This window comes from Coffea arabica, chromosome 4e (genome assembly GCF_036785885.1).
Source record: "Coffea arabica cultivar ET-39 chromosome 4e, Coffea Arabica ET-39 HiFi, whole genome shotgun sequence".
NCBI classification, from domain to species: domain Eukaryota; kingdom Viridiplantae; phylum Streptophyta; class Magnoliopsida; order Gentianales; family Rubiaceae; genus Coffea; species Coffea arabica.
In genome coordinates, this window is record NC_092317.1 from 45,459,585 (window position 1) to 45,487,213 (window position 27,629).

Genomic DNA, 27,629 nt, shown 5'->3' on the forward strand with positions numbered 1-27,629 from the left:
AACTCCAAATGCAAATAATTTTGAACAGGGCAGGGAGGATTTGATTGGAACATGGGAAGAGATTATGAGTAGGAAGTTTTAAATTCAATACCTTTTCTTTATAAAAAAAAAGAAAATAATTAAATAATTTTTGACAGCCTTTTTTTTTTCCCATGGTTAAGAAGCTTTTTTTTTTTTTTTTGTCAAAGTTAAGAAGCATTTGGTTAAGTAGAAAAGACGAAATGAAGGGAAGGAAATGGGTGATTTGACGGGGTTAATTGTCGGTCAAAGAAAAAGTCTGGAAGTTGGGGTTGGGTGAGGTGGTGCCAGCTCTTTTTCACCCCGAGAAATACAAAAGGTTTGGGAATGTAAGTTAAATGGGTTAAATGGGTTAGATGGGTTACCCAATTATACCCATTTATTAAATGGGTATAATTGGGTAACCCATTTATATTCATATATAAAAATTTAATATACCCATATTCAATTATTAATGGGCGGGTATGGGTAAAATTAGTTAAATGGTTTTATTTGACACCTCTAATCAGAAGTCAAATACCAATACTTGTGCCATAGGGAAAAAAGTGGTATAAAAATAGTGATGAATATCTAATGCTCTTACCATAAAATAAATTTTTATTCTAACTGTTGCAATTTGTAAAAAGTTGTTATTGAATTATGAGAAAATGAGTTTAGAACTATGACCTATTACGTAACATTTTCCTTCTATATAAAGACGAAAGACAGTAACAGCAATAATCAATTGAAAATATTACAATACTGGGAATAATATTTGAAATTACAATGGAAATGCCAATATTTAAAGAAAAAATAGTACCAGGATTTCTAATGTGATGCGAACGACGTTTTAATAGGTGTAGTTGGGATTTTGTCCTTCGAATATAATGTGAGATTTCTCTTTCGTCAATGCAAAGTTGCTCAAACATTTTGAACTGGTGCATGGAATCGTATCGGGGTACGTTTCACTTTCTAAGCAAATGTTTCATCCTATGCAATCTTGTGAGTTTGAAATTTAGCTGTCGTTGAAATGTTTGTAGGCGGGCATGTTCCATAGTGAAATTAAGTTAAGGGTTAAGATCGATACCGTAAAAAAATTGAAAGAGATAATAAATTCTTGTTTTCGTTAATCAAAAGATAAGGAACGAGCATACAAGAAAGTTGAATGAGGACGCTATATTTTGGAGGAGTTTTAATTGGAGTAGTATTTTTAAAATGGAGGACTCTTAATTGCAGTGGAAAACATTGGGAGGAGGGCTTTTTTTGGGTTCGTAAATTGCTCTTCAAGGTTCCGTCAGGATTGAAACATGCATGCTCTTATTGACTTCTACCACATTATCCGATTGGCTGCCCGTATGATAAAATATATTACTTTGGTACTTGATTGTTTCCAAGGGCAATTAGAGTGGGAAACGTGGGGGAATGTGGGGAAAACGTAAGCATAATTATAGAATTTGTAAGAGCGGTTATAGGATTAGTTAAGAGATAAACATTTCTTAATTATAAAAATTTAAAATTCTATTAAAATAGCATTCAGACTTTTGACAATTTTGGAGTCCCTTATCCAAAGCCCTCTTTGCAATATATATAGATATAGAAAAATTGCTAATTTATAAAAGAATTCCAACAATTTATTGTTATCCAAATTGTGGGCGAAGAAGTAAGAAACACTTGCGTTCAAATTGTATTTTGTTTTAGAAAGTCTGAGTGCTTTTAGGCAAGTATAACTTGCAATAATATGGAGTAACAGTTACTTATCCGTCTTTAGTATCTGTAAGCGAAGCAAATCCAAGAGTTAAGAGTACCCGGTGGTAACGGTCTGGCTTAGAATTGGTTGACTTACTTCAATTTATGTGCTCTTGAGGAACCGCCACGCTAATTATAAATAGCATTTAACAATATAATCTATAAAATTACTAAGCTGCTTATGAAAAATTCTATCATTTTTGTATGTGGAGGGAACTTGGTTTAATCAGAAGTCAAATACCAATACTTATGCCATAGGAAAAAATGTGACATAAAAATAGTGATGAATATCTATTGCTCTTACCATAAAATAAATTTTTATGCTAACTGTTGCAATTTGTAATAAGTTGTTATTGAATCATGAGAAAATGAGTCTAGAACTATGGCCTATTGCGTAACATTTCCCTTCTATATAAAGACGAAAGACAGTAACAGCAATAATCAATCGAAAATATTACAATACTGGGAATAATATTTGAAATTACAATGGAAATGCCAATATTTAAAGAAAAAATAGTGCCAGAATTTCTAATTTGATGCGAACGACGTTTTAATAGGTGTAATTGGGATTTTGTCCTTCGAATATAATGTGAGATTTCTCTTTCGTCAATGCAAAGTTGCTGAAACATTTTGAACTGGTGCATTGAATCGTATCGGGGTACGTTTCATTTTCTAAGCAAATGTTTCATCCTATGCAATCTTGCGAGTTTGAAATTTAGCTGTCGTTGAAATGTTTGTAGGCGGGCATGTTTCATAGTGAAATTAATTTAAGGGTTAAGATCGATACCGTAAAAAAATTGAAAGAGATAATAAATTCTTGTTTTCGTTAATCAAAAGATAAGGAACGAGCATACAAGAAAGTTGAATGAGGACGCTATATTTTGGAGGAGTTTTAATTGGAGTAGTATTTTTAAAATGGAAGACTCTTAATTGCAATGGAAAACATTGGAAGGAGGGCTTTTTTTGGGTTTGTAAATTGCTTTTCAAGGTTCCGTCAGGATTGAAACATGCATGCTCTTATTGACTTCTACCATATTATCAGATTGGCTGCCCATATGATAAAATATATTACTTTGGTACTTGATTGTTTCCAAGGGCAATTAGAGTGGGAAACGTGGGGGGAATGTGGGGAAAACGTAAGTATGATTATAGAATTTGTAAGAGCGGTTATAGGATTAGTTAAGAGATAAATATTTTTTAATTATAAAAATTTAAAATTCTATAAAATAGCATTCAGGCTTTTGACAATTTTGGAATCCTTTATCCAAAACCCTCTCTGCAATATATATAGATATAGAAAAATTGCTAATCTATAAAAGAATTCCAACAATTTATTGTTGTCCAAGTTATGGGGGAAGAAGTAAGAAACACTTGCGTTCAAATTATATTTTGTTTTCGAAAGTCTGAGTGCTTTTAGGCAAGTATAACTTGTCATAATATGGAGTAACAGCTACTTATCCGTCTCTAATATCTGTAAGCGAAGCAAATCCAAGAGTTAAGAGTACCCGGTGGTAACAGTCTGGTTTAGAATTGGTTGACTTACTTCAATTTATGTGCTCTTGAGGAGCCGCCACGCTAATTATAAATAGCATTTAACAATATAATCTATAAAATTGCTAAGCGGCTTGTGAAAAATTCTATCATCTCTGTATGTGGAGGAAACTTGGTTTAATCTAAAGTCAAATACTAATACTTGTGCCATAGGAAAAAAAGGTGGCACAAAAATAGTGATGAATATCTATTGCTCTTACCATAAAATAAATTTTTATGCTAACTGTTGCAATTCGTAATAAGTTGTTATTGAATCATGAGAAAATGAGTCTAGAACTACGGCCTATTGCGTAACATTTCCATTCTATATAAAGACGAAAGACAGTAACAGCAATAATCAATCGAAAATATTACAGTATTGGGAATAATATTTGAAATGACAGTGAAAATGCCAAAATTTAAAGAAAAAACAGTACCAAAATTCTATCATCTCTGTATGTAGAGGGAACTTGGTTTAATCAGAAGTCAAATACCAATACTTGTACCATAGGAAAAAAGATGGCATAAAAATAGTGTTGAATATCTATTACTCTTACCATAAAATAAATTTTTATGCTAAATGTTGCAATTTGTAATAAGTTGTTATTGAATCATGAGAAAATGAGTCTAGAACTATGGTCTATTGCATAACATTTCCTTTCTATATAAAGACGAAAGACAGTAACAGGAATAATCAATCGAAAATATTACAGTATTAGGAATAATATTTGAAATTACAGTGGAAATGCCAAAATTTAAAGAAAAAATAGTACCAGAATTTCTAATCAGATGCAAACGACATTTTAATCGGTGTAGTTGGGATTTTGTCTTTCGAATTTAATGTGAGATTTCTCTTCCGTCAATGCAAAGTTGATGAAACTTTTCGAACTGGTGTATGGAATCGTTGCGGTATACGTTTCATTTTCTAAGCAAATGTTTCCTCCTTGCAATCTTGCGAGTTTAAAATTTAGCTTTCGTTGAAATCTTTACAGACAGGTATGTTCCATAGTGAAATTAAGGTAAGGGATAAAATAGATACCATAAAAAAATTGAAAAAGATAATAAATTCTTATTTTCGTTAACCAAAAGATAAGGAAGGAGCATGCAAGAAAGTTGAATGAGGATGCTATGTTTTGCCGTAGTTTTAATTGGAGTAGAATTCTTAAATTGGAGGATTCTTAATTGGAGTGGAAAACATTGGGGGGAGGGACTTTTATAGACTCGTAAGTTGCTCTTCAAAGTTCCGTCAGGACTGAAGCATGCATGCTCTTATTGATTTCTAGCATGTTATCCGATTGGTTGTCCATCTAATAAAGCATATTACTTTGGTATTTGATTGTTTCCAAGGGCAATTGGAGTGGGAAACATAGGGGGGGAATGTGAGGAAAACATAAGCATGACTATAGGATTTGTAAGAGCGGTTATAGGATTAGTTAAGAGATAAACATTTCTTAATTATAAAAATGTAAAATTCTATTAAAATAGCATTTAGACTTTTGACAATTTTGAAAGTTCTTTATCCTAAATCCCCTCTGCAATACATATAGATATAGAAAAATTGTTAATCTATAAAAGAATTTCAACAATTTATTGTTGTCTAAATTGTGAGGGAAGAAGTAAGAAACACTTGCATTCAAATTGTATTCTGTTTTAGAAAGTTTCAGTGCTTTTAGGCAAGTATAAGTTGCCATAATATGGAGTAACAGTTACTTATCCTTCTCTAGTATCCGTAACCAAAGCAAGTCCATGAGTTAAGAGTACCCGGGGGTAACAGTCTAGTTTAGAGTTGGTTGACTTACTTCCTTTTATGTGCTCTTGAGGAATCACCACTCTAATTTCGAATAGCATCTAACAATATAATCTATAAAATTGCTAAACGGCTTATAAAAACTTCCATCATCTTTGTATGTGGAGAGAATTTGGTTCCATCTGAAGTCAAATACCAATACTTGTGCCATAGGAAAAAAGATGGCATAAAAATAGTGATGACCATCTATTGTTCTAACAATAAAATAAATTTTTATTCTAAGATGAAAGACAGTAACAACAATAATCAATCGAAAATATTACAATACTGGGAATAATATTTGAAATTACAATGGAAATGCCAATATTTAAAGAAAAAACGGTACCAGAATTTCTAATTTGATGCGAACGAAGTTTTAATAGGTGTAGCTGGGATTTTGTCCTTCGAATATAATGTGAGATTTCTTTTCCGTCAATGCAAAGTTGCTGAAACATTTCGAACTGGTGTATGGAATCGTTGCGGTCTACGTTTCATTATTTTCTAAGCAAATGTTTCCTCCTTTGCAATCTTGTGAGTTTGAAATTTAGCTTTCGTTGAAATGTTTATAGACGGGCATGTTCTATAGTGAAATTAAGGTAAGAGATAAGATCGATACCAAAAAAAAGTTGAAAGAGATAATAAATTTTTGTTTTCGTTAACCAAAAGATAAGGAATGAACATGCAAGAAAGTTGAATGAGAATGCTGTGTTTGGCGTAGTTTTAATTGGAGTAGAATTCTTAAATTGGAGGATTCTTAATTGGAGTGGGAAACATTGGGAGGGAGGGACTTTTATAGGCTCGTAAGTTGCTCTTCAGGGTTCCGTCAGGACTAAAGCATGCATGCTCTTATTGATTTCTAGCACGTTATCCGATTGGCTGTCCATCTAATAAAGTATATTATTTTGGTATTTGATTGTTTTCAAGGGCAATTGGGGTGAGAAACGTGGGGGGTTATGTGGGAAAAACGTAAGTATGATTATAGGATTTGTAAGAACGGTTACAAGATTAGTTAAGAGATAAACATTTCTTAAATATAAAAATGTAAAATTCTATTAAAATAATATTCAGACTTTTAACAATTTTGAAAGCTACTTATCCAAATCCCCCTTTACAATACATATAGATATAGAAAAATTGCTAATCTATAAAAGAATTCCAACAATTTATTGTTGTCTAAGTTGTGAGGGAAGAAGTAAGAAACACTTGCGTTCAAATTGTATTTTGTTTTAGAAAGTCTCGGTGCCTTTAGGCAAGTATAAGTTGCCATAATATGGAGTAACAGTTACTTATCCTTCTCTAGTATCCGTAACCGAAGCAAGTCCAAGAGTTAAGAGTACTCGGTGGTAATAGTCTAGTTTAGAGTTGGTTGACTTACTTTCTTTTATGTGCTCTTGAGGAACCGCCACGCTAATTCTAAATAGCATCTAACAATATAATCTATAAAATTGCTAAGCGGCTTATGAAAACTTCCATCATCTTTGTATGTGGAGGGAATTTGGTTCCATCGGAAGTCAAATACCAATACTTGTGCCATAGGAAAAAAGATGGCATAAAAAGGGTTAATTCCACTTTGTCCCCCCAAACTTTGGACGATTATCCACTTAAATCCCTAAACTTCAAAATGGGACACTTAATTCCCTAAACTTATAAATACCTCCCACTTAAGTCCCTGAACTTATAAAATGGGACACTTAAATCCCTAAACCCTTATAAAATGGGACACTTCGACCACCAACGGCATTCAGGATTTGTTAACAATTTTCCTTAAGTGGGAGGTATTTATAAGTTTAAGGACTTAAGTGTCCCATTTTGAAGTTTAGGGATTTAAGTGGATAATCGTCCAAAGTTTGGGGGGACAAAGTGGAATTAACCCGCATAAAAATGGTGATGAACATCTATTGTTCTGACCATAAAATAAATTTTTGTTCTAACTGTTGCAATTTGTAATAAGTTGTTATTGAATCATGAGAAAATGAGTCTAGAGCTATAACCTATTACGTAACATTTCCCTTCTATATAAAGACGAAAGATAGTAACAGCAATAATCAATCGAAAATATTACAATACTGGGAATAATATTTGAAATTACAATGGAAATGCCAATATTTAAAGAAAAAACAGTACCAAAATTTCTAATTTGATGTGAGCGACGTTTTAATCGGTATAGCTGGGATTTTGTCCTTCGAATTTAATGTGAGATTTCTCTTTCGTCAATGCAAAGTTGCTGAAACTTTTTGAACTGGTGTATGGAATCGTTGCGGTGTACGTTTCATTTTCTAAGCAAATGTTTCCTCCTTTGCAATCTTGCGAGTTTGAAATTTAGCTATCGTTGAAATATTTATAGACGGGTATGTTTCATAGTGAAATTAAATTAAGGGTTAAGATCGATACCATAAAAAAGTTGAAAGAGATAATAAATTTTTGTTTTCGTTAACCAAAAGATAAGGAATGAGCATGTAAGAAAGTTGAATGAGGTTACTTTGTTTTGGAGGAGTTTTAATTGGAGTATAATTTTTAAATTGGAGGACTCTTAATTGGAGTGGGAAACATTGGGGGGAGGGACTTTTATGGGCTCGTAAGTTGCTCTTTAAAAGGTTCCGTCAAGACTGAAGCATGCATGCTCTTATTAATTTCTAGCACGTTATCTGAGTGGCTGCCCATCTGATAAAGCATATTACTTTAGTACTAGATTGTTTCCAAGGGCAATTAGAGTGGGAAATGTGAGGGGGAATGTGGGAAAAACGTAAGCATGATTATAAAATTTGTAGGAGCGGTTATAGGATTAGTTAAGAGATAAACATTTCTTAATTGTAAAAATGTAAAATTCTATTAAAATAGCATTCAGACTTTTGATAATTTTGGAAGTTTCTTATCCAAAACCCCCTCTGCGATATATATAGATACAGATTAGCATTGTATTTCAGTTAGATTACTTTGTATATATTCTTAGTTGTATATAATAGTCATTTTTTGTCAAAGGCCATAGTAATAAGCCAGTTTTACAATAGAAAACTAGAATACAAGCACTACATATGTTTTATACCACGGTAGTAAAATCAAATAAATTAATGGAATGCATCAAAAAGATTTTTTAAAATTTTTAAGATCAAAGGAGTTTTTTTTAAGTCTAAAGGGGAGATTGATCAAACCTGTTGTCTTCAAGGAGAGGATCAGGGGGTTACAGAAGCTTTGTACTTTTCAATTTTTTTTCCTTCAAAGATTTTGTGCGCCCACTTATCGAAACATAGGGCTAACACAATAGTTTGAATCTTTTCCTTTCCTTCCTTTTGGTCAATAACCTTTTCTTTTATTTTAAGAGTAAATTTTATATACACTGATAGTATAGACACTATTATTGTTAGATATATAACACATGATCAAAATTTGAAATTCAAATTTAAATTTAAACGAGTTATCATACATCCAATTGTGATGGTGTATATACAGTCAGTGTATAAAAAATTAATTCTTATTTTAGTAGTAATGTTGTAGTTTATATGGTCATTTTAATATCTGTGGAATGTGATCAATAATGTTTGTGTGAACATAGCAAGGTCTTTTTTTTTAATTTGTTTTGTTTAGGTAAAAGTTGGTAGGAGAGTTAAAGGTTCAGTTATACATTCCTTTCAATGCCAATATATAAATGCTTGGCTTCAACATGGATTAGATTAAATGATTATAATAGTACAGACCAAAATAGTATAGAATTTAAAATAGAAATAGGTATTCATAAGTGTTTTTTTAGGTACTCATGAGTTGATAAAGACAACATCAATATCTGTAAGGGCTGTTGGAATCTTTTCCTTTTTTAAGTCTATTTTGCTGCCTTATGGCTACTAAAACTGCATTGCTTTTTTATCTCTTTGTTTCGTGAAAGATTACAAGTGCTTATTTGTTTTTCTGGATTTCTGATACAAGTATTGAGGACAAAAAGACAAAAAAAAAAAAAAAAAAGAGAAACAAAGAACTGAACTTTATCACTTTGCAAATTTGATGCTTAACTCATAACATAAAGTTGCTCTATTTATAGAGTTAAAACCAATGAAAAAATGCATGAATCTAGGAAGTGTAGCCACTAACTACTGATAGAGTGCTCACACAAGCAATAGATTCCACGAGACCAAGTAAAACCAAAACAAACTAAAAAAAACTCCAAATTGGCATGGTCAATTAAGAGATTGAGTAAATATATCTAACAATACCTCCATCTGAAAGTTTTCAAACATTTGGAAAACAAGGTGCTCAGTCCTTCTTTAAGCCTCAAGGCTAGCTATGTCACTTACGAGCTTTGAAGTGCTACTCCGCGAATAAAGACTAAAGCTGAACAAGCATTTTCATTCATTGACCTTACAAAGAGAGATGAAAGACTTTAAAAAGAATATTCATATACATAAGGTTACGCTTTCGATTTAATAAGATTTATCAAGTGCACAAACTCCAAGCAGCTTCCTTAGTTTTTGAAACACAGGCAACTTCAATGGCATGGTCATTATATCAACAATCTAATCTTCATTTTTGGAGTGAAAAAAAAATTCAATTATTGCATCCCTCACAAGGTCCCTTAGAAAGTGAGACCTCACATCTATGTGCTTGCTTCTTCCATGTAGGACTAGAATTTTAGAGAGTTTGATGGCCAAACTATTGTCATAATAAATTGCCATAGCTCCCTGTTGCTAAAAATGCAACTCTTCAAGTATATTCCTTAGCCAAATTACTTGATAGGCAAAGGCTGTTGCAGCTACTAACTCTGATTCGATTGTTGATAAAGTAACAACTGATTACTTCTTTAAATTTCATGAAACAACTTCTGAACCCATCATGAATATACAGCCAGACATACTCTTTCTAATATCAAGATCACATGCATAGTCACTGTCAGTAAAACTAAACAAATCTGACTTTTCACTATTCTTGTAGAACAACTCACATTCAATGGTTCCTTACAAGTATTGAAAAATCCTCTTGGCAGCTAGAAGACGTGTCTCTCTTAGGCATTCCATGTATATACTAAAAAGACTTATAGCATGCATAATATTAGGCCTTGTGACAGTCAAGTACATAAGACTTCCCACAATTTGCTTGAAAAGGATGCTATCAACTCTCTTTCCTTCAGGATTTTTTATGAGATTTAAATCCACTTCAAATGGCATGCTAACAGAGTTACAATTTTTCATTTGAAACCTATTCAGAATTTTTTGCACATCCTTTTTTAAGAAATAAAAATTCCAACTACAGATTTAACCACCTCAATACCCAAAAAATTATGCATTTTTCCAAGATTAGACATATCAAATTCGGACATCATAGATTTTAAATTTGTCAAATATGGCAGTATCATATCCAATGAAAATAAGGTCGTCCACATATAAGCAAATAATAAGCAATTTTTCTCCATCTCCAATCTTTATAAAAAAGTGTATGTCTACATGGACATTTTTTAAATCCCTCTAAAATAAGCATCTATATGACTACACCAAGTGTATGGGGCTTATTTTAGGTTGTATATTTTTGAGTTTATGAACCTTATTTTCATTTCCAAACTTATATAACCGGAAGGTTGTTTGATAAATACATGTTCCAATAAATCATCATGCAAAAATATTTATTTTACGTCCAATTAGAAGATAGGCCATGAATGTTGCGTTGCCGATACAATTACTAGTTTGATTGTATCATGTCTTTCAATACGAGTAAAAATTTCTCTATAATCCACCCCAAACTCTTGCTTATAGCCTTTAGCTACTAACTGTACCTTGAACTTGTCAATTTTTCCATTCTTCTTCAATTTTGTCTTATACACCCATTTGATACCAATTGTCTTGTGCCTTTATTAGAAGATCAATCAACTCCCATATGTTGTTTCATTCAATAGCTACAATTTCTTCATCCATCGTCTTTTGTCATTTTGATTCTTTGATAGTTTCTTCAAAAGCTTTAGGATCACGGTCGAAAATAAAACAAAATGTGTAAGTGGATCCTCAGATTGGTCAATTCTAGTTACCACATGATCACCATCCATGTAGATCTTCCTCTAACATGTTGAGGCCATCCTTCATTTTCTGCTACTATTGGCGAGCTTGAAACATCTGCTAGACTGTCTTGTCGAATTGGTTCTATTGCCTATTGCCTCTCCTCTTGTTAACTCCATCAAAATCCACAGGTATTTGTTGTTCCATGACAAAAAGCTTTCCTCATCAACAATTACATCACAACTAATAACAATTGTTTAGTGATAGGATTATAAAGCTAATAAGCCTTTGATTAATCACTAACACTCAGAAAAATGAATTTCTCTCCCTTGTTATGTAGTTTTGTCCACTTTTGGTCTAGAATATGAACATAGGCAGCACATCCAAAATTTCCAAATTGATCTACCGTCGATTTTCATCCGCTCCAAGCTTTCTCAAGTATCATGTTTTTAATAGTAAGTGTGGAACTTCTATTAAGTTTATGAATGCTTCCATTGACAATTTCAAGCCAAACGTTTTTTGGCATAACAATTCTTGTCAAAATTGTCCGCACCATATTCAAGATTGTATGGTTCTTTCTTTCCGAAACACCATTCTACTATGGCGTATAGGTTGCTATAATTTGCTTTTGAATTCCATGCTTCTCACAAAAATTTACAAATTCTTGTAAGTTGTATTCTCTACCACGATCACTGTGAAGAATCTTTATAGAGTCGCCTGTTTCCTTTTGAACAAGAGTTTTGAAGTTTTAAAGAGTTGAAAAAGCATTAAACTTCTCCTTCAAAAAATAAAACCAAGTTTTTCAATTATAGTCATTAATAAATGTTATAAAATAACATTTACCACCATTAGATGTTGGATTAATAGGTCTCATAAATTAGAATGAACTAGCTCCATTACTTCCTTTTCTCTCTATAATTTTCCTTTTAGAAATTGGTCTCGACGTTGTTTTCTAACAATACATTTTTCACAAACTTCTGAAGGAACTGAAATTTGAAGAAGACCAGTCACCATATTTTTCTGTTACAGAGTTTTCAATTCATCAAAGTTTAGATGACCATATTGAAAATGCCATAGCCATGCCATATTTTTCAATTTTGCTGAGAAGCATGAACGAGTCATGTTGTGCAAATAAAGTGGAAACAAACAATTTACTGTCATGTTAACTTGAGCAATTAAGCCTATTTTAGCATCACAAACTCGACAACTCCATCTTTGATCGAAATCCCATTCCTCCTTTTTCTAGCAACTAACCCACACTTAAAAAGTTGATCTTTAAATTTGGGACAAAAAGAACATTAGAGATAGCATTGGTAGAATTTTCCTTAGTTTGGATAGTTAACTTTCCTTTTGCCATTACAAAAACTGTGGAGTTAATACCAAACTTAACAGTGTTATGGAATGATTCATCCATTTCAGAACATGCCTTTTTATCTCCACACATGATTGCTACAACTAGTATCTAAACACCACATGTTCTATTGTGATTTTTCATTCATGAGACATATCATCAAAAGAGACTTCTCTTTTTCTTTTTCTACAAAGTTAGTTCTTTTTCCATTTTGCTTATTCAAATCAGTTCAACATTCTGACTGATAACAGCCATACCTATGACATTGGTAGCATTCAACATTAGACTTGTATACTGATTTTAGCCTATGAGTTGAGTGATAACCTCCTCATCCTCTTTCTCTTCCTTGCAATTGATTTTCTTGGTGCTGGTAGTTTCGTTGTTGGTTGCCACGGTTATTGTTTCCTCTATTTCTACCTCTACCTTTATCTCGTCTTCTATCCTCATTTAATGTCAAGTGATTTTTTGTTGAGGTCTACAATGCTTGCTCTTCTTTCTCTTGTTGGTTAATTTTTTGCTCATGAACCAACAAAAAGCTCTGTAACTTATCAATTGAAAGTGCGTCAATATCTTTTGATTCTTCTATAGAGCATACAACAAAATAAATTTTTGATGTCATTGATCGAAGAATCTTCTCAATAATGGTGATGTCCTCCAATTTCTCTTTATGGATCCTTATCTTGTGGGCGATTGTCATCGTTCTTACAAAAAAAATCTGTAATTGACTCGTTCGACTTCATGCATAAAGTTTCAAATTCAATCTAAAGTTCTTCAAACTACACTCACTTTGCCTTCGTATTCCCTTGATACTTCTTTTTCATGGAGTTCTAAATCTGCTTGGAGATATTTTTGCTAAGAATTGTCTCCAAGTTTCCTCAATCAATAGCTTGAAAATGATAGTTTTTAGACCTAAAGTCCTTCAGCTTCAACACTTCTAACTCCAATTTCTATGTTTTCGACAACACCACTTTGACTTTCGACTTTGCTACTCCAGATTCAACAACCGGCCAATACTCTTTGGATCTCAAGAAGTTCTCCATTAGTATGCTTCAATGATCATAAGTGGTTAAGTAGTCCATCTGTTCCTTATGTGGTTAAGAAGCGGGTGCCCAAGAAGAAAGAAAAGACAGTGATTGATGCAGAGGACAATAAACCTACTATCCAAAAGGAAGAGAGAATGATTGTTGCAGAGGGTACTGAGCCTACTATTGAGTGTAAGCAAAATCATGATAAATGAAAAGGTGTGATGGAAGAAAAAAAACAGTGGAAATTGCTTTGCTAAATAATTACAACAATACGACTCCAGAGAGTAATTCAAGGAGAGGTTGTAGTGAGTTAGCCGTTGATACAATGGGAGGTCAATCCCTATCAATAGTATTAAAATTGCACTACCAATTACAAATAATTATTCTTCTTTATCAAGTTGGGAGGATGTTGATAATGACAACACTATAAAAAGTTCAAAAAATGTAAAGTTAAGGAAAATGTTGACAAACTGCTTATCTCTTAATGAGAATCGTATGCTGGAATATTAGAGGTCTCAATAGACCTGTTAGACAAATAGCTATATGAAAATTAATATCTAAATTACATGTGGACATCATTGGCATTGTTGAGAATAAGGTCAAAATGCATAATGTAATCGCATCATACAAAGATGTGTACTTGGATGGAGCTATTTTCATAATGCCTCTATTAATACTACTGGTAGAGTCATGCTTTGCTGGAACGGGACAAATGTGCAGTGTCAACTTTTTAATTCACACCGTCAAGCAATCACTTGTATAGTATGAGTTGTGAGCTTAAGATCTCTTTTATGGTAACCATGGTAATGGCATGAATAAATTTGAGGACAAGAGAACTTTATGTACTCATTTGAAGGAGTTGAAACAGTAGATGGGTGGTATTCTTTGGTTGGCTCTGGGAAATTTCAATGCTCTAAGATCTACTCAAGAATAGACTGGATAGCTATGCTTTCGACTTTAGGGCAATGGAGAAGTCCAATACTAGTATTGAGGAGTTAGATATAGGTAAAGTTCCTAGTAAGGGATTGTATTATATTTGGTGTAATATGAGGAGTGATGAAGTTATATTGAGGAGTTGGATATAGCTAAAGTTCTTAATAAGGGATTGTATTATACTTGGTGTAATATGGGGGTTGAAGGAGTTAGAATATATAGTAAAATTGATAGGGTGCTTGCAAATGATGCATGGTACTCACTCCTTCCCAAAATATTTGTCCAATTCTAGGATTCTAGCTTTTTAAGAATAGTGACCTGATGGCAATATTAGTAGAATTATTTTCAATATTTCCCTCAAAAATTCAAATTTCAAATTTGAATTTAATATGGAACATAAATAGATGTAGGGATAACATTGAAAAAAGAGAGAAAAAGTAATTTTGACTTTGTAAGATCACAAATATTTTGAAACATTCCAAAATGAAATGTATAGCACTTTTAATGGGACAAAGGGAGTATTACTTATTTCCAGGAGTGGAAGTTGAATTCTTGCCACCAAATGTGAATCACTCTCAAATCTCTATTACTATTGTAGATATTGTGGACTAAGGGTGTTAAAAAATCGAGTCGAGGTCAAATATGTTATGCTCAAACTCGAACTCCATGCTACACACTACTCAAACTCAAACTCGACTTGAACGAGTAAAAAATTATATAACTTGACTCGATTCAACAATTTCCATTTCCAAGATCAAGCTCGATTCGTTAAGGTTTGAGACTAGTCTCGAGCCTTAACAAGCTCTAGGACTCGAAATAAAACTCGAAAAAGGCTCAAAATTTTATGATAAATTATCTAAAATCTTCATTTCTTTTTTAGTTTTTACAATATTACATTTTTGCCATTTATGAATTTTATTGAGTAGACAACTGTTATGGTAAATTACCTAAAACATAAACCCTTATTAGTGATTTCCTAATTAAAATAAAAATATAATATAAATAATATACCAATAATCAACCTACTCGACCAGCATTCGAGTAGCACAAATGGAGGCTCAAACTTGACTTGATATATGTATCGAGCTACCCGAACTCGAGCTCAATTGAGTTTGAGTTGAGCATTTGACTGAGCCACTCACAAGTAGCTCACGAGCAGCTCGAATTGCTAGCAGCCCTATTGTAGACTTTGGTCCCAAGCCTTTTAAGTCTCATATTTTTTGGTGGAAGCAGGAGAAGTTTAAAGATGTGTTAGTAGCTTCTTGGTCACCTTCTATTGCTAGTAATCCAAATGTCTAGAAGATTGAAAATTGAGTTCAGAGTCTTGAATAAGCAGCATTTTAGTAATATTAGTACTAGAATGCTACAAAAGAAAGCTCAGTTTGATGGCACTTAGGTTGCTTTTACAATAAATCCAAATCCATGGAACAGTGAACTGATCCAGAAATATAAGTCAGCAACTAATGAGTATGCAGAACTAGTGATGGCTAAGGAGCAGTTTTTCAAGAAAAAAAAAATCTCGAATTCAGTGGTTAAATGTGGGGGATAGAAATACTACTTTCTTCCACATGAAAGTAAAGAGTCATACTGTTAGAAACAGAATCTTGTCCTTAGTCACAGACTGAGGAACAGTGAACTGATCCAGAAACAGAATCCAAATCCATGGAACAGTGAACTGATCCAGAAATATAAGTCAGCAACTAATGAGTATACAGAACTAGTGATGGCTAAGGAGCAGTTTTTCAAGAAAAAAAAAAATCTCGAATTCAGTGGTTAAATGTGGGGGATAGAAATACTACTTTCTTCCACATGAAAGTAAAGAGTCATACTGTTAGAAACAGAATCTTGTCCTTAGTCACAGATGCAAGAGAAAGAATTACTGAATATGAGTTGATGAAGGAAACTGCAGTTCAGTATTATAAAAATCTTTTAGTAAAATAGGTGTTTTCTCTTATGAGAAATCAAGATATGTGGAGAAACTGATCTCTCTTATTATCTCTGATGTGCAGAAACAGCTACAGCAAGCACCAGTACTAGATGATGGGATAAAAGAAATCGTTTTTGGAATGAAGAATGGTAAATCACCTGGACCAAATGGGTATGCTAGTGAATTCTTTAAAGACAGTTGGGATGTAATTGGAAGGGAGATGGCTAATGCTATAAGGTTCTTCTTTGAACAAAGTTATATGTTTTATCCCTAAAACAGCACCTTTGTAACACTAATTCCTAAGGTGAAAATGCTCTGCATATGAAGGACAATAGACCTATTACTTGTTGTAACACACTTTACAAATGTATTACTGCTGTTCTTGCTGCTAGATTGAAGAAAGTGCTTCTTATGTCAATTTTCACTACTCCGAATGCTTTTGTAAAAGGCAGATAAATAGCAGATAGTATTCTCTTAATGCATGAGTTGGTCTGAGACTATTATAGAAGTAGAGGCAGGGCAAGATTTGTCTTTAAAGTTGACTTGATCAAGGCCTATGATACTGTGGATTGGGAGTTTTTATTTGCTGCTATGCATGCAATGGGATTCCCTGATAAGTTCGTAAGTTGGATTAGAATGTGTGCGACCACTACTAAATTTTCTATCAATATGAATGGTGCATTTGTGGATTTTTTTCTCTAGTGAAAAAGGATTAAGGCAGGAAGATCGTCTCTCTCCTTATTTGAGCCATGAAGGTCTTCTCAGTCATCCTTAAGAAGAATATAATGGAATGTGGGTTTGACTTTCACCCTTATTGTGTTCAATTGCAAATTTCTCAATTGCATTTGCTGATGATCTATTTTTGGTTTCTGCAGCAACTGTGAACTCTTTCAAAGTACTTAAACAATCTCTTGTTGACTTTGAAAAGCTATCTGGTTTGAGGCCAAATCTTAGTAAGAGCAATGTATATTCGTCTGGTGTAGGAACAGAGGAATGTGAGATATTATGTAATACCATGGGGCTGTCTAAAGGTATGCTACCTGTGAATACTTGGGATTCATTTTTATTTCCACTAAGTTGAGTCAACCAGTGTTTAATAAGCTGAAGCAAAGACTTCAAGATACAGCAGCCAAGAAATTGAGTTATGGAGGAAGGTTGCAACTTATACAATCTCTGTGTAGTGGGATATACTTATGCTGGACTAATGTTTTCATGTTACCCAAATCAGTAATCAAAAAGATGAATAGCATGCTGGCTTTTTTTTTTTTTAATGGTCTGGTGATCTTAGAACTAAGTATGCTACTAAGGTACAATGGTTTGATATTTGTAAACCAAAGAAAGAAGGAGGATTAGGCATCCATAATACATTGCATTGGAATCAATGTTTGATTCTAAAGTTTATATGGAACCTATACAAGAAGAAGGATTCTTTATGGGTTAAACGGATTCACTCAGTTATGTTGAAAAATCAAAGTTTTGGGCAATGACGATACCTGCAAATGCTTTATGATGGTGCTGGAAAAAGCATCTTCAGCTTAGACCACCTGCTCAACTATGGATTAGTGTATCTATTGGAGCTGGTTGTAACGCGTTTTTTAGGCATGTTGATTGGTACACTGAGGGTCCTCTCTACTTAAAGCATCCTGAGTCTCGACTTAAGAACTTGGAACTTTATCCAAACTCAAAAGTTGCTGACTCTGTGAAGAATAGAAGCTGGAATCGGTCGACAGGTAGAAGATTTAATGCTTTGGTGCAAGAGTTTCAGCAAATCACACCAGTGGTTTTGCTTGCTGAACCAATTACATAGATCAAATCATGTCAAATGGGCAGCCCCTTCTTCTAGTGAATTTTCTGTGAAATCTGCCATGAAGGTAATATATCCTCAAAGTAGTACAGTACAATGGTTTAAACTGGTATAGGGTGAAGGGAGTGTGCCAAAATATGCTTTCATTATGCGGCTAATGCTGAATAGAAAGTTAATGACTAAGGACAGGTTGCTCAAATGGGGTATAACTACTTTCTCTTTTAGATGTGTCCTGTGTGACATAGCAGATGAATATTTGGATCACTTTTTTTTATTGTGGATTTTTCAGATGTGTGTGGGATAAGATGCAATACCTGTGCTTGATCCATAGAGGTCCCTTACCATGCAGTTTAGGAAATGGAATGATGGTGCAAGCATTCTCATAGGAAAACTTTTGGTGCAAAACTAAGAAAGACTGGTGCTTGCAGTAACCATGTGGCATCTGTGGCAGGAAAGAAATAGGAGAGTTTTCATTTTGTTGAGGCAACAAGTAGCAAAATTTTAATTGACATTGTCAAGGTTATTCAGCTACCTATCATATCTTGGCCAAAGGCTCCACAAACACAGGAAAATTGGCATCTGATGTTAGAATTGGGATTACATCCAAATTGTCTAACATAGTTGAGCAAATGTATAGAAATTATATTTGTATAGGTAAGTATCTTAAAATGTGAATAATGATTGATTAGATCATTAGAGATGATTGTGATGTAGTAGGTTGAGATTCCCTTTTGTAAAGCTGATTTTCACATGATTAATGAAAGTACAATTTTCCCCAAAAAAAAAGGAGAAAAGGACTGAACTTTATTGCTTTGTGAATCTGATGCTCAACTCACAACAAAAAGCTACATAGAGCTAAAAGCAACGGAAAAATGCTCAAAACTAGGAAGTGCAGCCACTAGCTATTTGATGAAGTGCTCACATATGCAAAAACTCCACTAAACTAGGTAAAATCAAAACAAACTAAAATAAACTCCTATTAACATGATTGAGTAAATATACTCCCTCCGTCCCACTTTGATAGTCCTGTTTTCCTTTTTCATCTGTCCCAAATTGCAGTTCACTTTCCAATTGAAGAATATAGTTGTATTTTAATTTTCTTAAAATACCCTTATTCAATGTAAGTTGTTGTTACTATAAACCTACTCCATTTAATGAGAGTTGATTCTTTTTTTACCATCAATTCAAGTTCCCATAAAGTTGTACTCTAATTAATGTGAGGGTATTTTAGGAAAATAGCTATCTAAATTGATTGTTCCAACATAATTAACTACTTTTTATTAAACTGTGTAAAAAATAAACCAGGACTATCAAATTGGGACGGAGGAAGTATCTAACAAATTTGTCTAACAGGAATGAGATTAAGGATTTTAAGAATTTTGGTTTTGACTTTGTTCAATGGTGTCAGATTTTGGGACTCACCAGCTACTTAAGGAAGGACTAAATAGGTCCAACAACAACAGTAATAATAATAGTAATAAAAGTCAGAATCAGATAGGCAGGAGGAAAAGTTTAAGGACTAAATCTGATTTAGTAAAAGTTGGAGGACCAAATAACCAATTTGACCAACAGCAGTTCGTTATGTCAGCTAGATTATTTTGAGCTTTTTCGATTACTACAAAAGATCTCAATCCAAATTCCAAACTTACACTCATTCATTGGAGAGATTCATCTGAAAGTACAAAATTTTGACTATGCCTAACAAATATCATCATTATTTTTCGTCTTATTGCCATCCTTGCGTCCTTTCAAAATATAATCACCCATTCAACCTCATTTACAAGACAATTTGTCACAACAAAAATCAAAGCCCACAACTTCTTCTAGACAAGCAATCCCTCCACAGACACGCATGCCATATTGTCAAAGAATGGCAGCCAAACTGAGTGTTTAGTACCAACGAAAAAAAAAAATAGTCTTTAACACCCAACTTACTTAATAGAGATATTAATCAGGTAGCCATAAGTTTCTAATTCAATTCTCAAATTTTCTCTTTTCTTCTTATAAGGATTAAAGCTTCCCTTTGATTGAAAAAAAAAAAAAACACAACAAAATAGGATTTATGCTACGAAAGAAGTTGTAATAATTATTAGAAAGGAAGGGTTTTCCACTTCTTTTCACCCTTTATTAGTCCTTTCTTCACCTCAATGTATCTAAATCCGCGTACCTTATTTGCGCAAGAGTCTCCAAACAAATACTACAATGAAGACTGCATCATAGACACCACAATTGACCTTGTCAACGGACATGGCTTTACGGCAATTACTATTATTGGTCTCAACTTGACGTGGCCCCCCTGAAGAAGTCGTATTTTATAACATCACATGGCTTGTTCTCGTTGGACAGGGAAAAAACAATGAAGAGGACAAAGTAAACCTAATCTTGGCCTTAAAGAGCTGCTCTGTGACGTATGATTCTCATGTGTAATTTCTTGTAAATTCATTGGTTTTTGTTCCGCAAACTCTCGAACATTCATTATTTCACTTTTGCAAATAAATAGTGCCCAAATAAACACAAAAATTTGTTCCCAAACTATATCTTTTATTGGTTTGGAATCTTATTATGAATTCGAACTGACTCCACTTTGTACTCCTAAATTTGTATCACTTTCTTATTTTATATCCTAAACTTCAATTTTAATTTTGGACACTTTAGACCAAAACTCTCAAAATTGTCTCATTTAAGTCCAATCAATAATTATATTTACAAAATTTATAAGATAAAAGATGGTGAAAATTAATGACAATGTATTGTTTTGTTCTAATTGCGATTCCTTAGCTTTTTTAACCCACTTTTAGTACATTATCATTGATTGATATAATCTGAATCACTAATATTGGTAGCAATATTAATGAGATAAAATATTGTGCATAATGTATTTTTTTTATTTTTGCTACGATACCTAGACCCCTTTTGACTACTTTCAAAACATTAATTATCATCAATTTGTTGGGTTGCATACGCCATTAATTTTACTATAATTGTCATTCACTATAATATTTTTCGGAATTACAAACTGATCTCGTGGAATCTTCCCGATGTTCCGCGTTGACAAGACATTTATTAGCAAACAAACCGGCGGCTACAGGGTGGGGCTACCAATGCCAATTTACAATTTTCTAGTGTTCGTCATAGAATAGAATTAGAAAACTCGGACGAACTTTCACTTGTTCAACTACAAATGGCAACGACTATGATGGAGTCCAAGAAATTACCGGCTCATAATAGTCTCTTCGCCCTCAATCTTTCCTCTGTTTTTTCGTTCAATCACTCGTTCTTGTTCGCCTAAACCAAGTTAGTGATGATGAGGTCCTGGAACCCTGCTTATCCTCCAAAGGATGCCATACCATGGTGTCGAGAGGCCAAGTCCTTCTGTACTTCAGTCAAAGTAATTGGGATTTCAGCAGCGTGCTTGGTGGGATTCTTTGTTTTGTATTCTGCAATGGAAAACAAGCCTTTCTATGGCCAGAGGACGAGTGACTCGGGGCCTTGGAGAAAAGGTACTGCTTCATCAAGAACTTGATAGGCTTAGTTCATCATACTGTTAGTTTGTTGTAGCTCGTTAAACCTGCGAAGTTGATAGCTGCTTTCACGCCAGTTTGTTCGGTTACCCATTCATTGATTTCTACCACACAATTGCAAGGCAGTGGGCATGATTTTCTGAGGGGATAATATTAGAAACCCCCTGAAGTTTCTCCTAATATCACTTAGCACACCTGAAATTTTAAAAATAATCACTTACCTTCCCCTAGTAATTACAAATTGACTGTATTAATTCTCACTTGATACATATTTCACATATCGAATGAATAGATGAAACTCAAAAAATTAAAGAAAAAGAAATAAAAGACACTTTTTTCTCTTTTCCCTTTCACCGACATTTTCTCTTACTCATTTTTTTGGATGATTATGTATTTTTTATTTGTAAATTATAGTAAATTAAATTTTATTTATCTTTTTCTATTTGTGATTGTGATAGAGTGGGGTATAATTTCTTTGTTTATTTTGAGTTGATTTTTATAATAATTTAGTTCAGCTTAAAGGTTTGGGTGATTGGTTTATAAGAGGTTGGGAAAGAAAATGAGATTCATGAAAAATCGGTTTTGAGCATAGAGTTGAATTGGTGCTAGTATATATCTTTACAAATATCTTTTTTATTTTTCAAATTTATATTTTTATGGACTATAGTTTTTTTTTTGGAGTAAACAATTTGGCTTAAGAGTATTTTGTTTAGCAAAATAAGCAAAGGATAGTTTAAGGTTTTTCAAAATTTTGTTGCACAAATAACAAAATTAAGGGAAGTAAGTAATATTTTTAAAAGTTTAGAAGTACTAAGTGATATTAAGAGAAATTTCGGGGAAAGTTTCTAATTTTATCCCTTTCCAAAACATCAAAATTTAGGACTCTCAGAAATTATACACTCTTAGTAAGAAGCTCAATTTCCAAACTGCTTTTAAAGTCGGCCTTGTTCAATGAAATCATCAAATCTTGATTATTTTTTTTAATACCAATACACTTTAATTTCCTAGAGCTTTCATGAAGAAATGGTTGCTATTATTACTTTGGAATAAATGCAGTTTTGGATCTCAATATTTGATTTATGTGTGTTAAATTGGATCCTAATGTTTTAGTTGCTAAATTATTATTTTAAGAGAAAAAACTGTTTTGGTCCACAATGTTTAGCCCATATCCCAAATTGATGCCTAATGTTTTGACCAAAATAAATTTGGTCCTCAAAATTTTAGATTTTATGCATATTTAGGACAAGTAACGGAAAATCACAATAACTAATAGTCAAAATTAAATTTTTATTAGTTAAAAGTTTTAATTTTGCATTTTGGTCATTAGATATTTAAGTGTCTATCAATATGGTCCCTTAAGTTTCAAATAATCATAATTATGGCTTTAAAATAAACTAAAATATGAATTTAATTAGATATATGATAGATTTGTTCCTAAATCTCTATGAAAATCCCTAAAAGCACATAATATTGGCACAACATTATCCTTTAACCTAAAGAGAAACTCTTTGTTAAATTAGTTACAATTGAAAAACTACACACAAATAATATATGAAATAAAATTAGTGTAAGAAGAGAAAATTCTAATTTAGTACATAATTTTAATCCATCTACTACTGCACAAATTCTTGCCATACTTGTAGGTGTAGGTATTGAATGGTTGTAGCGTGATTATAATAACTAGTGAGGTACAATAGTATGAAGTACTTTTACGGATTTTTGGAAAAACTTTCTCTTTTTTTTTGTCTTTCCTTCCTATTAAAACCAATGTTCTAATAAGAACATTTGTAAGGAAATTATTTTAATGTTCATATATATAGATAATTTTGTTGAATAATTTAAATAAATTTGTAAGATACCTATTTCATTTGAATCTTAATTGATAATCTACTGAAATGTAAAAAGAAAGAAAAGTTATTAGATTATCAACTTAATTCATATTAGTATATATTGCTCATGTTTTAAGAGGATATTTAATTACTTGTTCAGTAATCAGTATAAGCCAAAAAATGATAGAGCTCATGCTTCATTAATTATTCATCATGTAAAAGAATATTCACACATATTATGCCAAATTTGTGACCAACTAAACTATCTATGAAAGATAGAAAGATATGAGAAATTAGTGGCATGAATAAATAAAATAAAATAAAAAAGAAAGAAAACAAGAATTTTCAATTGGATTTCCTAGCATGTGTTTGCAGTAATTTCAATTTAATTTATAACTCATTTTATTCTAAAATCCTCAGCATCACTATCTAAAATTTAAGGGACTATAATGATTCAAACTCCAAATAATAGGAACCTGCAATGCATAATCAATACTGTTGACCAACAAGAAATTGATTTTGGCCGTCAGAATTGTTAAATATTCGTCAATTATCCTAAATTTGCATAAAATAGAAACTTTGGGGGTCAAATCTATTTTATGAAGCTTCATGAAATCTGATATATCACTACGTAAAAACCGTACTAGAATAGGATTTTATACCATATAAACTATTTTTATGATAATTAAAATAATAAAGAACAGCAGGTGTCACCTCAATTTTTGCAATGCTATATAATACATTTCTAGTTACAGTTTTTTTTTTTATATATATAACTTTCCTATTCTTGACATAAACACCATTTTCCTCACATTAAAATACCATTATATCTTTTAGTTTTTCGGTTCACACATATAGTTATTGGATTTTTTTATTAGGCAATTTCATTCATGATGCTAACACGAAGCCAATAAGATATGAGAAATATGATTTGTTTTGCTAACTTGGATGTATGTTGGTGCTGTACAAAAATAGCAGTTGGATTTGTTTAATCTTATGAGAGTTCGTTCATCTGTTCGTAATTATTATGAAACCTTAACTAGTCGTGCAACGCATCACACCAAGTGTTCAGCATATTTCGTGTCTCAAAGGGTTTTTGGAATCCATATTGTGGCTCAAGAATTGCTTCAGTCAACTGTTGCCCTCTATAGTTGTAAACTTCACATTGTAATATGGTATTAATGTGTGGATCATTAGAACCATTTTCTTGGAATTTAAACTCCCGTGTTCTCAACTATTTTTTATCTTGACAGATGTTGATTTCGATGATATTATAAGGCGGACCAGGGAAATGGGAGAATATTTTGCCCAGCCAGTCCAGGAACCAAAGGACAAGCTTCTTGGTGGCCTTCTACCGGAAGGATTAGATGTAAATTCATGTGTAAGTAGGTATCAGTCAGCCTTGTACAGAAAGGTACAGAAACACCAGCCTTCTTCCTATCTGGTCTCCAGGTTGAGAAAATATGAAGCCCTGCATAAACAATGTGGACCATTTACAGAGTCCTACAACAGAAGCTTGGAATATCTTAAGTCAGGAAGCCACAGCCAATACACAAATTCCACAGGTTGCAAGTACGTTATATGGACTCCCCCAATCCATGGTTTAGGAAACAGAATACTTAGTTTGGCATCTGCTTTTCTCTATGCTCTCCTAACAAATAGAGTCCTACTTGTTGATCCAGAAAGTGAAGTTCCTGATCTTTTCTGCGAACCATTTGAGGTTTCTTGGTTACTTCCCTCTGATTTCCCTCTAATTGGCAACTTCAGTGGCTTTGATAAAAACTCTCCTCAGAGTTTTGGAACACTGCTGAAAAATATTAGTCGTGGTAGTTCGAATTCATCTTCCCTGCCACCCTATATTTATCTCCATCTACTCCATGACTATGATGATGATAACAAGCGTTTCTTTTGCAATCAAGATCAACCTGTCGTCCAGAATGTGACTTGGCTGATTGCCAAATCAAACGTGTATTTTGCACCAGCTCTTTTTTCAGTTTCAACTTTTCAGCAAGAAATTAGCAGTCTCTTTCCAGATTTAGGAACTGTGTTCCATCACTTGGGCCGTTATCTCTTCCATCCCACGAACTTTGTTTGGGGGCTTATCACCACGTATTACGACACTAACTTAGCTAGAGCAGATGAAAGGATAGGCATCCAAATACGAGTATTTGAGAAAGATCCTGAGCTTAAATTGTTAGATCAGATTATGGCGTGTGCAGCGAAGGAAAATCTACTGCCACTAGTGAATGGGACAGAACCTGTTGCCAGCCAATCTCTTAAGACTAAAGCTGTTTTGATAGCTTCTTTAGAATATGGCTACTTTAAGGCAATGAGAAGCATGTACTGGAAACATTCCACGGTCACAGGAGAAGTGATTGAAGTACACCAGCCAAGTCATGAAAAATATCAGTACAATGATAAAAAGATGCACAATATAAAAGCATGGGCAGAAATGTATCTGTTGAGCTTGACTGATAAGCTGGTGACAAGCGCAGATTCGACTTTTGGTTATGTAGCTCATAGTCTTGGAGGTTTGAAGCCATGGATCCTTTACAAGCCTGAGAATCATGTAGCCCCTGATCCACCATGTAGGCGTGCTGTGTCAAAGGAACCATGTATGCATGCCCCTCCGTATTTTGATTGCATAACAAAACAATGGACTGGCCCAGGTGCTAAACTTGATCCTCACGTACAGCATTGCGATGACAAGTGGTATGGTATTAAATTTATTGACAGAGAAGAGAACTTGTGACCTTTTTTTACAAATCATGAAAAAATAGAATCAGATTATAATCTCTCTTGAGCACCTCACGTCTTGCAGTGATCTAGTCGAAATTTAGTTTCTTCTTCTATCATGGATTGGCTGAAGACCACTTTACTACTCAATTTTGCTACAGGGCTGTAGTCGTTTCAGTTTGACAATTAAAACTAGGAATTAGTGACATTAATTGGCCTCAGTATTGCTACTGTAGGTCCTGTAAATCAGTAAAGGCTGTAATTTTGGAGAAGGCATGATAATTTCATTAGAAATTTGTGACGTTTCTTGATACTTTTTTTTTTCAACAGCCTGAATCAGACTTTTGTTGTTTTATAAACCTAATCCCAGAATTAACCTCAAAAGCCGGCAACTCTTGAGGCAATCCCAGGGACTTATATCCCAACCCAAACCCAACCCCAACCCCGATGTGGGACAAATGTACCTATAGGGGGGACCTGCTGCTAAGTGGGATACTACCACCCAATACCCTTTCAACCCTGAGGCAATTTGTCTTTTTTCAACAGCCTGAATCAGACTTTTGTTGTTTTATAAACCTAATCCCAGAATTAACCTCAAAAGCCGGCAACTCTTGAGGCAATCCCAGGGACTGACGTTTCTTGATACTTGATAGGGGAATTTTCCAGAAGCTATTGTATTGTGCATGCTTTGACAATGCTATTCCTTTCTTGTGCTTGTCCTTGGAAGTTGATAGCATAAAAGTGGACAAAGCATTAATCCTCTAGTCATCAAGTGCATCACCAGTTTTGTGCAATATGAACAAGATAAGAGATATGAGACCTTATGTATATTTCAGAGAAGTATGACTGACATTTGCACAAGATAAGAGATATGAGACGTTATGTATGTTTTAGAGAAGTATAACTTACATTCCTGATGTAAAAAGCAACAATTTTTTTGCAGATGTAGGTAGCAATATGATGTAAATGAGTTTTAATATGTCTCATAGAGTTGTGCAGCTGTAAATGGAATAGTTTTTGCAGCATCAAGATTGGAGTTGTAGTGTTTAATTGTTCCTGTAGATTAAGTTAGCTTGGTTCCATTGCTGCACCTGCAGCATATTGGAATCATATTATAGTGCTATAAATCCAAATGAGGTTCTTTAAGTAGTTTGGTTAAGTGTTTTCTTTGCAAGATGAACATGATTATGTTCCAATCGAATTCAACATTGACAAATTTGTGGGAATCCACACAAGCTATTTACCAATACCCTGACTGGCAAATGGCAATAACATAATTCTGCATTTCTAAGTAGCCAGCTGTATTTTACTGATTCATAGATGACTATTGTATGATTATAATTTGTAACACCGAAGGAAATGACACTCTAGTACAAAAAAGTAGTAGTTTATCAGCAGACAACAATGTTGTGATAATGAAAAAGTAAAAGAGGCAAGAAAATGAGGACGGATGTGGCTAAGGTTGAGACTCTAAG

General features: G+C 33.4%; 1 protein-coding gene across 1 annotated transcript; it reads left to right on the plus strand.

Moving 5' to 3' along the window:
* The first annotated feature begins 21,159 nt into the window (after nucleotides 1-21,159).
* On the plus strand, nucleotides 21,160-26,455 carry LOC113741381 (probable fucosyltransferase 8). Its single transcript, XM_027268900.2, has 2 exons — nucleotides 21,160-21,568; nucleotides 24,672-26,455. The coding sequence occupies exons 1-2, from the start codon at nucleotides 21,370-21,372 to the stop codon at nucleotides 26,168-26,170; spliced, it is 1,698 nt and encodes a 565-aa protein (XP_027124701.1). The 5' UTR covers nucleotides 21,160-21,369; the 3' UTR covers nucleotides 26,171-26,455.
* Nucleotides 26,456-27,629: the final 1,174 nt, after the last annotated feature.